The sequence below is a fragment of the Apteryx rowi genome, unplaced genomic scaffold, assembly GCF_003343035.1.
Source record: "Apteryx rowi isolate R43461 unplaced genomic scaffold, aptRow1 scaffold_715, whole genome shotgun sequence".
Lineage (NCBI taxonomy): Eukaryota > Metazoa > Chordata > Aves > Apterygiformes > Apterygidae > Apteryx > Apteryx rowi.
The window spans coordinates 107,886-121,315 of record NW_020451000.1 but is presented as its reverse complement, the minus strand read 5'-3'; the positions used below and the strand labels follow the sequence as shown (position 1 = coordinate 121,315).

The window sequence follows — 13,430 nt, the reverse complement described above, 5'->3', positions numbered from 1 at the left end:
ACAGCTTTATTTAATTGCATTGATTTTTTTTGTGTGTGTGTGCYTCTACTTAATTGTTTTCAAATGATGGAGATATTTTACCTCCTGTTATTTCACTGCCTCAGTGTTTAATTCCAGTCACAATTCAGCCATCTCCTGAATCAGCTTTCCTTATTAAGGAATTCAGCTTTCAAAGATAATTTCTAAATGTTAGATTCTTTCTCCAGCCATTTCATTTCTAATTTGTCTTCATGTCCTTGCCTAAAGAGAAGACTTGCATGGGACATGGGTTCTTATCTACAGCTCATCATGTTCTCTGCTGTCTTGCATTAACCATTTTTGGCCTTTTTTGGTTGCAGATAAGAGATTGTAGCATTATTGTATTTTCACTGGCCTGGAAGATGGTGTGATGGTTCCTTTTGTTTTTCTTTTCTACTTGAGGGGGAAGTATATTCGTTGAAAAAAAGCAGTTTTGGTAGTTTAAATGTGTTCTCCAATTTAGACTGAATTAAATGAATATTTTCAAACAAACAAATCTGTTGAGGTGAAAATGTCGTGTTCAACCTTTTCAAAATGAAACAGTATGATTTTCACTTCTGAATCAAAAGTTAGAGCTGTAGTTGTGTGTGTTGTGTAAAGGCTAATGAAAATCACCTAAAAATAAAATCAAACCATTATTTTGGCCACAGAATGAAAGAAATCAGTGAATTGACTAGCTGTCACTTTAAATACCATTGTCATCTGGATAACATATCCATAACTGGGAAGTGTGGGATACTGTAGCCACGAGTGTGGCAGAAGACTGTAGACTATGGCAAGCTAGGGTTGATCATATTACGTTTTGATTAATTGCTGACTTTTGAAAGATGGAGGTTCAATTGGCCTGGGCTGGGCTTTGTCCCAATCCATGCACGGAGCAGTTTGTAGTTAGAAACGAGGTCACTCTGACTGGTCCAAAGGATATTCGTCATGATCTCTGTGGCTCAAATGCCACTCATTTTCCTTCAATTGTTGTGCCTTGACTCAGCTGAAATTCTGGTTTCGTAAAGCTGGGATTCTTCATCTGAGAAGTTCTGTAGAACCTCCCATGGCAGGGGACTCTGGGCATGGCTTCCAAGAAATACCGCTCCGTAATTAATAATAATATCCAATTTATGCAAAATATTTTCCTAGAAAAAGGGTAAAGCAAGGGACAGGTACTTAGCATACTCACTGCAATGAATAAACCAATGCAATGAGCAATGAATTTTATATTATATTATTATATATATATAATATAAATATATATATATTATAAATATATATATATCAAATTATATGTTTTTTGGGTTGGTTTTCCACTTCTGGGATCCCAGCACACCTCAAGAAGCCAAGGCAGAGTCGAAATGGTCAGAAGTTGCTGTTAACCGCTGGGGTTAGTCCTTTGCCCCCTTTGAGGGAGGGAAAATAGGGGGGAATCAGCATTTGCTCTCCTCCAGCCAGGTCTCATGGTAAGTGCGTCTAGACTGTCAAAAGCTCTGGGTGGGAAGCCTGCATCTGTGCTCGCTGCCTGGGCGATTTGTGAGGGACGGCGGAATTTTGAGAAAATCGGATCGCCTGGTTAGCGCGATGCAGACACTGGAGCCTGACCGGAGCAGTTTATTCTGTCTGTTGTTTTATTTTTAACTCGTGGCCAGACCCCGTTACTGCAGCTCTGCCTGCTTCAGGCGTCCTCGCAGCGGAGACGCCAGCGCCGTGGTACCTCTTGGAGGCGGTGGCCTTGCCACGAGAAGGTCAGGTCTGGTACCTGCGGTGTTTGGTGGCTCCGCCGAGCGATTCGCCCCCGGGGTCGGACACCCCAGGCACCCGTATCCCCCTCCTCGGGGTCTCTGAGCCCAGTGACCCACCAGACAGTGCTTGGCAGGTGGGAAGGATGCGAATGCTTGGATTTGTCAAGCGTAGCAAGGACCGATGGTCCCCGAGTGGTCCTTCACCGCAGGGTGCCGCAAACCGGCCGCCCCGCGGCGCTTCTGCCCTGGACTCTCGCGTTCGTGCGAGGGGTTTCAGCGCTTGTGGACTTGTCTGCTCGACACGACAGTACTTGGCGCGGGGTGATTCACCGTCCGGCAGCGGCCGCCGCGCTCGCTGCCCCCCTGCCTCCGCGCGGCGCGACCCGAGCGCTGCGTTTTCGTCCGCGGCGGCAGGTGCCGCGAGCGAGTGGCGGGTCGCGGCGGGGGAGCGGGTCGCGGCGGGGGAGCGGGTCACCGCGGGGGAGCGGGTCGCGGCGGGCTCGCCGGGGCCGGCAGGAAGCCGCATTGTGCGTTGCCCTGAAACGGGAGGTTTGGGAGCGCAGCGCCGGGTCGGAAAACAGGGACTTGGAAGGAACAAACACTCGCCGCTGCAGAAGGGCGGTGATTTCCTTTCGGGTAAACACGTCATTAATCTAAGGGAGCACATTCTTTTCCAGCGAAAGATAAGGGAGTCGAGTCGCCTTTTCTCAGGCCTGGAGCTTTGGAGATTGTTTTCGCTGTGGCTTTCGCTCCACCAATTACAGACTTTATATAATCTCTCATTTGGGGTTTGCCGTGCTTATTATGGGGGCAGAGAAGGTCTTGGACGAGGAAACTCCTTTCCTTCTTTCTTTAAGAACGTCCCGATTGTTCTTCCCCTCCCTCTTGCCAGTTTTTCTTTTTTTTCAATAAAATCTTTTTTGTTTTTTACTGCTTGCAACTCTGCTGAATTTGAAACTTAACTATACTGTTTGTCCCAATTTATAAAACTGGAGACCTGGCGCTCTAAGWAATTAATAATAATGATCACACAGAAGGAGCTCTACTTGTGCACTACGAATGGAAAAATAGCAATCAGTTCCCCCCTCCGCCCCCTTCCCTCCTGCTTCTCCGTTTTATTTTGGTATGTTTGAGCCACTTGTGGTCTGAAGATGCCTCTTGGCTTGGCCAGCAAGGCCCTGGGGGCTGCCAGATGTGGCACTGAGCTCTTATGTTTCAGCTGACACCATGCTGAAGCGTGGTGAGGCAGCAGCAGGAGAGCTGCTTTCTGCGCTTGGGTTGTCTGTGACTTGGGATCCAGTAGCTCTGAACTGGGATTTTGTTATGTGCCCACTAGCAGCGAACCGATTTTTCATAGGAGCACTGACCAGCAGGTCTAAGAAAACGGTTTTGATAGTAAATGTATTAAACTGAAATTTAGGGAGGAAATTACAGAGGAAATCTAGTCCCCTCCTATTCTCTTCTCCTCTTCCCATTTTTTTCCTTTCAGGAAAGAAGCTGCTTAGGGCTCCTAGCAGCACATGTGCCGCGGCATTGGCTGGAGTCAGCAGTGAGCCCCGTCCTGGAGGTGTCTGGTAGATCCTGGGAGGTCTCGAGCTCCCAGTTTCTCCCATTTCTCTCAAATACGGTTGTGATTTGAGCAGTTGCTCTACAGTCTCTTTGTACTAATCTGCCAGTGTATCCGTGTGGCCACATGCCATCATTTTAGTTGCATAATAGCTGCAATTTTTTCACTGTATAATCACTTATCTGCAGGTATTCCTCTATTTTTTCCCATTTTAAGCCTCCCAAAGCAGGAATGCTGACATTATGGGAGCTGTCAGCAGGTAGGACGTTGCCCTGCGGTCTGTGAGCTGAACTGAAGGCATGACTGCATTTGTGACATATGGAGGGCTAATCTGCGGGGACAGCTATCAAGAGTCTTGTGTTTCTCCTCTCTGTCTTTGGCTGGGCTGAACACGCACCATCTCCAACTAGGGAGCTGTCTTGCTGCCCAGAAGTCCAGCATGCAGCTATGTGTGTCCATGCTCCTGGCTTGTATGAAACGTGCACGGATTCAGCTAGTTTGAGCCTGCAGCGTTATGCAGTGGTGGCTCAACCAGGTGTGTAAAGATCCAGCATAAATCAGAGACCCTGGACCAGGTGACAGGAACCAGCTTGTGCAGCCTGGGAATAACAGTGCATGCTTTGCCCGGTCTGTCTGTTTGCATCTTCTGTCTGTTTGCACTGCGGGAGCTGGGCCATGTGTTGTATTTGCTTGGCAAAGCCCGCTGGCATTTGGAAAACCAAGGGATCAAGTTGCGTTTGGCTTGAGGTCTCATGGGATCTGGCTGCCTGAACTGCAAAGGTTTGGAGGAGCAAGGCCCAGCAGGTTAGAGAAGAGGCAGGCAGAGCGATGAGCTGTGCTTGGGAGGGGTGAGAGACAAAGAGGTGGCTTTTGGTGGCCGCTGCTCTGGCGTGCTCTGGGAAGGACTGGGAAGGACAGATGTCCCCACTGTCAGCCCTGCAGGTCCGACTGTGGCACGACCCATGGGCATCCCTGCTTCATGGGCATGTGCAGCCCACTGACTGTTGCACAGGGGCTGCAGAAGAGGGCAACCAGGATTTGGTGAATTTGATCCCCTGGGTAGATCAATCCACCAGTGCCTGTCAGCAGATGGGATTATACAGAGATTTAATCTCTTTTCAGTCCATTCCATCCATCTCCACCTTGGCCTCCCTGTGGCTTTTCTCTTTCCCTTCTGTTTCTTCCCAGTCTGTCAGCCAAATCTTGTATTTCCAAGGGTGAAGCAGGAGGTGTCCTGAAAAATATTAAAACATTTTTGAATCTTGTACTGGTTTGGCGAAGATTATATTTATTCTGTGGACCTGGCAGCTCAGCTCTGCCTTTTAAATTGCTACAGTGAATCAGTTGCAGGAAGAAACACCAGATTCTCCTCTATCCGTCTGCAGCTCTACCTCCCTCTTGCTGTTTTCCTTCCCAACCTTTCTGCATTTCTCTTGTACATCTTCCTCTCTGACTTTTCTGTACCAGGCTGGCAGCATTACGGGGGTGTAAGTGGTAGTGTTTGACTTTTCTGAGAAAAAAGATTACATGGTTTTTGCTAACTTGTCATTCTGTGTGCTTCCTGCATGCATGTGAGGTGGGAAAACCTCAGGAGCTAGAAAGCAGCAAGCTAAGCAGTTGCAAAGTAATGGGTGCAGAAGGGCCCCAGCCTAAGAAGAAAGTTTGGTATTTGATTGTCAATGTAGTTTAAAAAGTCCAAACAGAGGAAGTCAAGTGTGTGCACAGAGGGATGTGAAGGGGTGGGGTTTGGTATTGCATGGCTTTGATTTTTTGATTCTACTGGAAAAGGTAATTAAAGTGTTATTCATGACCCCCATGCCCTCTTCATGCCTTTTTGATGATGACAGTCTGCTGGAGGTGTGCACCATTTTAAATGACCTTCCTTGGATGTGCTGCATCGTATTGTTCAGCTGTGATTGAGGTTAGGTGGGACTGTGTTCTTCTCTGTTGCACATGTCAACGTGTGGTGTCATTGAATAAATGAGGAAATCATAGCTGTCAAGAGTGCAGTTATGTTGGTGCACAGCATGTCTCGGTGAAGCATTCAGAGTGGTTGCAACAGAGGATCCTGTGCTGTTTACTGCCTCAGACAGATTAAATTTAAGTATTTACATAGTGTGGGGGAAAGCAAGGATAGAAGTGCCATGGGATTTGGACAACATTCATGACTTTGCATCTATCTCTTCACATTCACGGTTTCTATTTGTAAGGCTAATCCCGTGTATTTGAGATTGCACTCAGAGATATTGAAAAAACTATTGTTAGCGGTGGTTTGGTGTCAAAATGTTGTTTCACTTTCCCTTGGTGAACGAAGATGTTTCGCTTGTGTTATTGGCTATAGGTTGTAAGTGCATTTTAGTGAGTTCGCGTCTGGTGACCAACAGATCATCCAAGGACAAACTTCTTCCACAAGCAGTGGAAGAATTAGTATTACAAGGGGTTTTGGAAAGAGAAGTTCAGTCTTTACGTGCTCTAGAGCACTTTTACATATAGGCTCCCATAGAAATTAATTTGGTTTAGGCCATCCAACAATCATCAAATAGACCACAACAAATAGTTCCCAACCTGATAGGGCTTGGCTTGATCGTGGGAGGTTAACATCTCCTAAATCCTGGGCTTGCACATTGCCCTCAGCTAAGAGTTTGGAGGAAAAACATGAGTACGTTGCTGGCAAGAAGGAGTGAAGCTTTATCTTACAGTGAAGGTCTGTGTTCAGGTGAGGATTGCAGCTGTCGTGCTAAGCTGCGAGCATAGTTTCTGTTTCTTCCACACTGGCCGTGCCAGGGGTACGTCCAGTGTCTGTGCCGAGATCTTGCTTCATGAGCGCTGTGCACTTGGACAGGCGCCTTCTTAGTGGTAACTGAGTGGAATGACTGAATTTTGCAGCTTTTACCAGAAGGATTTAGAGATGGAAGAAGAAGGGGGAAGGAGAGAGAGGAGATAATTATGCCAAGGATATATAATTACTCTTTGGCTCTCCACATCTTACGTCATGCAGGATCCTGAAAACGCTGGGGTCAGACCCGGGAAATGTGCTGCAAGGCAAACATTTCCAGCTGTTCCACTGAAAGCAAATCTCAGCAAGTGCCTCTCTATGGCCTTCCAAGTGGGAACACTGGGGGCTTACTTATTGAGTCAAACAAAAAGCCTCACCACTTCATGCCTTCAGCATCCACCTTTGTAATTAAAATGTCTAATTGCAAGCAGAGTGCAATATGTGGCAGTCTTCAGGGAGCTGTTTCTTAAGGTGGTTTTCCATTTTTTATTATTTAGCTCCATGGTCAGGCCTACCTCGGTGCCAGGGTTTACTTAACCTTAATCTTGTGARCAGGCTTATTGAATTTGGCCAAGACCTGACTAATCTGTAATGAGCTCCAGGTTGCATGAGACTTGGCAGAATGGTTATCCTCTGTGCAGTTGCATAATGGCCTGACCCCACGTAACCACTGCTTGTGCTGGCAGCGTCTTCAAATCACAGTCCTTTTCCAAGTTCATGAAGTCCTGGTCCGAAACCTCAGGCTTCACGGAGAGGCCGCCCGTTAAGGTGTGCCCTGAGTGCTGAAACCTGGTGGCCTAAAATCGACTTGGGCATTTTTATCCTCTTCCACCAGGGGAGAGGAAACAGGGAGGGAAAAAGCAGTGAGAAAGTGCCAAACGTTAAAACCAGCCAGGGGCGAGGAAAAACAAAGGCGCCTCCATCAGCAGTTGGATCTCCGAGAGGAAACTTCTCCCTGAAGCGACTGAGTGATGGGCGGAGGGTCGTGCCTGCTTCGCTTCTGCTTGTAATGCCATGCGGGTGATGGGGAAAGGAGTCCGGTGTGAGCCAAATCCTGCTCTCCAGGGAGAGCGTGGGAGGAAGAAGAGGGTGTTAGGGCTATGCTAGTGGCACCGATGGGGAAAAGGGCTAGTACCCCCCTCTGGTTCCCTAAATAATGTGCACGGTCACCTGGGGAGTTGTGGGGCTCCAGGCCATGTCGTTCCTGCCAGGTTTGGGATGGGACGGGGTCAGACGAATCAAGGACATCTTGCATTTTGCATCAAGGCGAGTGGAGGAATTGCATTTCAGACACTTCCCTTAGCCGGGATCGGGACTCGGGGGCCGTCTCTGCTGCCATGCAGGGACGCAGGGTCGCTGAGACATAGGTGGTTAGTACCAGTTTTGTTACTAGTGCTATTACAGGAGGGGAGCATGAAGCCAGTGATGTTCGTAGCTGTAAACTGGTAATCTCGGGGAGGTGGGCAGGCTGTGCAAGAACCAACAGCACTGAGGAGGGCTGCCTAAAACCATGGTCCTGGAAACTCTTTCTCTTCGAAAATTTCTAGGTATTTTTTTGTTATCTAATATGTGATTTTAACAAGGGCAACTGGAAGGACTGCCGGTGAGGCTTTTACCACAGATAAGTAAAATGTGCTGGAAACTGTTAATTTAGCAAACACACTCTCTAAGTATATTTTAAGGAGGTCTGAACAAAATGTTTAAATTTGCAGTGAATTGGCTGGAAAGGGGCATTTCGAGGGAACGTGTGCAAATTTTGCCACACTCAACAAAGATTTTTGGCTAATGATACGAGGGAAAAAATCCAGAAGGTGTTGAAACATTTCACTTTGACACTGAAATGAAATATTGTGCCTTGGAAATGCTGAGATGTTTCACCTAGATTCAAAATTTGACTCAATTAGAACCAATCTTGAAATGAAAATAAAACATTTTGGGGATTGAACAAAATAATTTGCCTTGAACTAAAATGAAACCTTTGTGTTTTAATTTGTCAGAAGTCACAGCAGTGATTCAGATGCTGGTTGGATTTAAATCAGTTTTATTCCCCTCATTTACTTCAGTTCAGCCACTTGAGAAATCCATTATTTGCCTGCTTCTTACTGAGCATCTAATGATGAAAATAAATTGTTACTGCTCTTTATTGTTCTTTTCCCATAAGGCTGACACAGCAGAGAGGAGGAACCGGATACTTTTCCTTACTAGCATGACAGTGGGCAGATTGTTTATAGCATTTCAGCTACAGTCTTCTGCAAGCCAACAGAAATCAGGGACGTTAAAGACAGAATGAAGAGACTGTGGGGTTGCATAAACTAACCGAGCGCAAAACTTGTCACACAAAGATTTTGTAACGACTGATGCACAAGAAGGAAAGAATCTGGCTCAGATCTCACATACCCAGTAGTTAGCTAGAGGAAACGATCCTTTTACAAAAATTAAAAAACGATCATGCCTTGTTTGGAGAACATAGAGCCAAATATAGACCCTATCGCATTTCCTTCCCTCCTCCTTCCGAAGCTCGTCCTTTTGAAGTGCGTTTAAATGGGATGTGGATAATTGAGTGTGTGAATGACCAAATGAGCGCTGTGTTGGTTTAACCGATTCGTCTCAGTTGCTGATTCCTGTTTTGTTTTGGATGATTTTCAGCCCAATTGCCCTGTCAGTTACAATTAGAGCCATTAATATGACAGCTTAAAGGTCACAGATGACTTTCCCCAGTCACATGCACAATGGCAGCCGGGAGATATTCACAACATACTGTTTTCGGCTCCGTTGTTGTGTGTCGATAGTTTGCCTGAATTGATGGCAATTGCAAATCATTGCGTAAAACTGATCAAAAGGGACAGGCGACTTGTTTCATAGGAGAATGATTGACTGAGAAATGAAGTTGCCATACCAAGTAACATTTGGATGAACTTTTCTTAATTAGGCGAGAAGGCTCCTGATTCTGTATAAAGGGGAAATTTTAAATTGTTAAACTTCCTCTATCATGCCACTGCACGAAAAGGAAATATAAGTAGGATAGAATAGTATGTGTACTGGGACTTTTTCAACAACTCTATTGCTGTTATATTATGTGGTTAGAGTAGCAGTTGCTGTTGTTTTAGGCTGAGTGCGTATATATGGATAGTCTCTTCCATCCAAGATTTACGCTTGTGGGGATAAAATAGGAAAGGGAACAACACAAAACTGAAGGGAGCACATTTGGCTTCTTAGGTTTAGTGGAGGCAAGATCCGCAAAGGCTGCCTGGCGGTTGTGCTGATCGCAACTGCTAAGATATTTGACTATGCACATCTCCTCTTATTTTAAGCTGTCTGCTCAGGTTAACCCATTCTGGTCATCTCAGAAGATGACGCCTAAAAACATACGAGAGAGGCTTGGTAATGTTCTACCTAATCCTGTAAGCTGGGCCTGGGTAGAAGATCTTCCTTTTTTCACTCCTCAGAAAACTTAAAATTTAGAGCTATGTTGAAAGTACTGTGTGGGAATTGCATTTCAGACATTTCCTGCTCTTTTTCCACTGTGCAGGTGAGACATCAAACTCTCCTGAGTCTCCCAGGCTCTTTACAAGTGGGAAATTTTTGGCCATGGTATGGCCAAAATGGTATCAAAGAAAATGTTGTCTGGTTGTATATTTGGCCTTTTGTAGGAAAACAGAGACATAACGTATCCAAACTGCCTGGATCAGTCCATCATCAAATTCTGTAGACCCAAAACCTAGCTGGAAGACAACAGTCAGTGATGGTTCACTCACAAAGCAGAAGGTTATGTCTGGTGAGGTTCTGCAAGGGTCTATTTGTGACTTGGTGTTATTTGATATTTTCCTTAACTGCTTGGATGATGGCAAAGAGAATATGCAGATTCAGTTTGCAGATGACACCAAGCTGGGAAGGGCTTGCAAGCGGACTGGATCATGGATCAGATTTCCAGTTGAGTTCACACACACTGGGGAAGTGGTGTGAAAAGAACAATTCACAGTTTGATCAAGACAAAGTTCTACAGCTTGGCAGAAATAACTGCATGTGCCAGTGCAGGATGGGGACCTACACTGGATAAACGACCTGCAGCACTGCTCTGTAGGTCACAAGCTGACCATGAGTCAGTGACATCGTGATTTTTGCAGAAGAGGCAAATGTCATGCCTCGATGTATAAATAGAACCATAACCTGCAAGATGTGACAAGTAATCCTTCTACTTTACTCAGTGTTGGAAAGACTGTGATTGAAGTACTGAATCCAGACTTGGCCACTGCACTTTGAGAAGGATTTAAGTCAACTGGAGAAGCTCCAGAAGAGACCAATAAGAATGATCAGAAGTTGAGTTGGCTCTGAGGAGAATCTGAAAGAACTTGGGTGAGAAACCCAAGTAAAGGCCCCTTTTAACTGTTTTCAAGTAGCTAAAACTTATAAGAAGATGCAAATAATCTGTGGCTCAGGCAAGGAACAGCATGAACTTCAACATGAACATAAATGATAATGTAGGAAAACACATGAATAAACAGCCAACAGAGGCTAGAGTCCACTTCATAGCAGACTTTTAAGAACTGGTTGGACAAACTTTTGTCAAGAATGACATAGATATATTTGATGCTGCTGGGAAGCACAGGTTGGAGAAGGTCTCCATGTTTTCCTGCTTCTTTAGGGAGAGATGAATATTTCCCTCCCCCCATCCCTCATGTGTTTTAATAATGAAACATTGAAGTTTACGTGAGGTGCAGGTACTTTGTGAAGAATTGCTCAAAGACAGATATTGTCATCAAGCAGTTGCTGGAAGGTTTGCAGCCAGCTCAGAGGCTGTTGGACACACCTTCCAGTTAAGTTTGTAGGAGTTCTGTCTGAAAAAAGGAGTTCAGGTCTGGTTTTGCTGGATTGTACAATATACACAAATTCCCCATTTATTTCTACAGAAGCAGCACTGTATGCAGGCTTCCATGAGATGCACAGGTCAGTGTGTTGCACAAAGTTTGTTCACTTCAAATCTTGTCTGTAGCTTGTTCCTAGCAAAGATAGCTGGTGCTTTTAAAAAAACGAGCAGCAGGAGACCTTTTTCTATCAGTATGTTTCCATCCATGTTTGGGCAACACAATGAATACAGATGTAGTAGGAAACTTTTGATTATCTATAGGATTTTTCTGGGACAACTTCAAAGCTTTCTGTGGTTAGTTATATTCTCAAACTTAAAATGGATGTGTCTTGTGTTCAGAACTCTTACTTAATTTTCCGGTTTAATCTATTGGCCAAACATCATTAATGTTGTCTTTGAGGCTTGGGACAGCTTTGATGGAGTCTTTTTTTAATTTGCTCCAAACGCTAGCCATCACCCTGTGCAGTCATAAACAACATCCTGTCTGCTAATGAGAAAATTCAAGTTACTGTAGTCACATGTCTTGTGGAAATACACTGCAGTGCTTAGAAGAAAAAAATACCAACTTTGCTTACCTCCCATCGCCAACTAGCACAGGCATTTGGATTATTGGCAGAGAGGAGAAGTTTCCACAGATTAAGATATTCAATGAAAAATCAGCATTGCCTGGTGAAAGTAAAATAATTCATTTCATATATGTATCATTTATTTCTTAGCCTGCTTTCATAAGTTATTTTTTCTACCTATAAGCATTTTAAAGCCTTTACTCTAAATGCACTGCTGGCTCATCAGCTGTTAGGCTTAACTATTCCTAACAAATTCAGATTTGTAGAAGAATCTGACCTGTTTGAGTGTGAAGTGGGAGATGAGGATACTTCCTTAGATACCCAATAAACCAGTCACATAAYGTTGATACCCTATCCATGGCTTTCCTCTCTCTCTCATCTCCTGTAAAACTCTTTTGTTTAGAAAATAAACTCGTGTGTGTGTGTGTGTGTGTGTGTGTGTGTGCGATCATGAAAAGCTTGGCACGGGAAGTGTGACGAATCCAGCTCAGCAGAAGGTATGCTGGCTTGACATTTTTTTCCCTGTTACACTGTGTGCTTAGGCACCAGTTTAAACATCTGCAGAAGATCTGGGAGAGAGCTTGTTGGTCAGGAGGCACAGCCCTATGTTTCATCCTGTTTTTGAGATGATAATACAGTAATGGGATAGCCCTGGCACCGGGACAGTAAATGCACAGCTCCGCATCAGAGCAATCTGCAGTTTTAGAGCGTCTTATTTCTTCTCCATCAGGCAACCTGTCTCGTAGAGGAGCATCCATGCTGCGATGAATGGACTTTCTTGGCTCTGGGCTCGTTGGTAACCAATATGTAAACACTGTATGTGTTGATAGCAGCTTAAACAGTATAGACATGTCTGAGGTCTTGTCCGTGTGGGAGCACTGACTGGCAGAAACATGCAATAGGGATATGGTATGAGAAGGTGGTTCAGGGATACGCTTGTCTTTATGCCCTCCCTTCTTCCCCCCATCAAGTAAATTGTCATTAATCATTTCAAACTACCGTTTGAAACAGCTAGTGTTGTCCTATGTATGTAGATAGCAGATCATCTCTGAGGGTGCAATGGAGGGGCTGTGAACAGGGATGTCAGTCCCTTGCCGTCCGTACCTGTTTTTGAGGTTTCACTCTCAACCTCTGTGTGTTTGCAGAGCATGGCTTTGTTGGCTACTCCGAAGAACTGATGTTTAACAACACGCTGCCGGACTACAGCCAGGGGGAGTCCTTCTTCACTGTTTTTGGAGTGTTTTTCCCAGCTGCCACAGGTACTGTAAGTTTTACTCTCCCCCCCCCCCTTTTCCTCCACAGTTGCATTTCGAAGATGAGCAGAAACAGTCCGAGTTTCTCTGTGACGCTTAGCTGAGCAAACGAGATCGGTTTTGCTGAGCGCTCGTCCTCAGCTGTGGCAGACTCATGCAGTCAAGTCAAAATGTACTGGCTTTCCTGTAGTGTCTCAGATTTTGCACACTCTTATCCCGTTCACTTAAATATGCTCTTCTTTCTCTCTGTGGTCAGAAATTCCTCGTCAAAGCTATGGGTGCTGAGCTGCCATTGACTTGATTGTATGGTGCCCTCATGACCAAAGACAGGGGTTAGGCACTGATCTCGGCTGATGTTATTTGGCTGCAAGATATCAAGCCTTTTTAAAAGTGCTGATTGAGATTTATCTCCTAAGCTTTGGGCAGCAGCTCTTACTAGGTAAACTTTATGATTTGATTTTACTGAAAGGGTAGGAAGGGTGCCAGAGGACTTTACCTTCAACCTTATGGGTAGCAGAGCCAGGCTGATCCCCTGTCACTCAATATGCTAACCCATCGCTCTCCGCACTTCCCTCCCCTCGGCGTTATAGACGTTTCTTTGTGCGAGGGTGTCAGCAGAGCTCGGCTGCTGGTGTCTCGCTGTGCTGATTGCACCA

At 45.3% G+C, this 13,430-nt stretch overlaps 1 protein-coding gene across 7 annotated transcripts in view; it reads left to right on the top strand.

The window, feature by feature from the left end:
• SLC12A8 (solute carrier family 12 member 8) overlaps positions 1-13,430 on the top strand; it is a 71,114-nt gene that overhangs the window by 29,013 nt on the left and 28,671 nt on the right. For all 7 annotated transcript variants that reach the window (XR_003256980.1, XM_026087414.1, XM_026087415.1 and 4 more), the window contains exon 7: positions 12,667-12,780. Coding sequence is in view for 6 of the 7 variants with exons in the window: in XM_026087414.1 (XP_025943199.1) it covers positions 12,667-12,780 (114 nt within the window). In the remaining variant the exon portion in view is untranslated. The remainder of the gene's footprint in view (positions 1-12,666; positions 12,781-13,430) is intronic.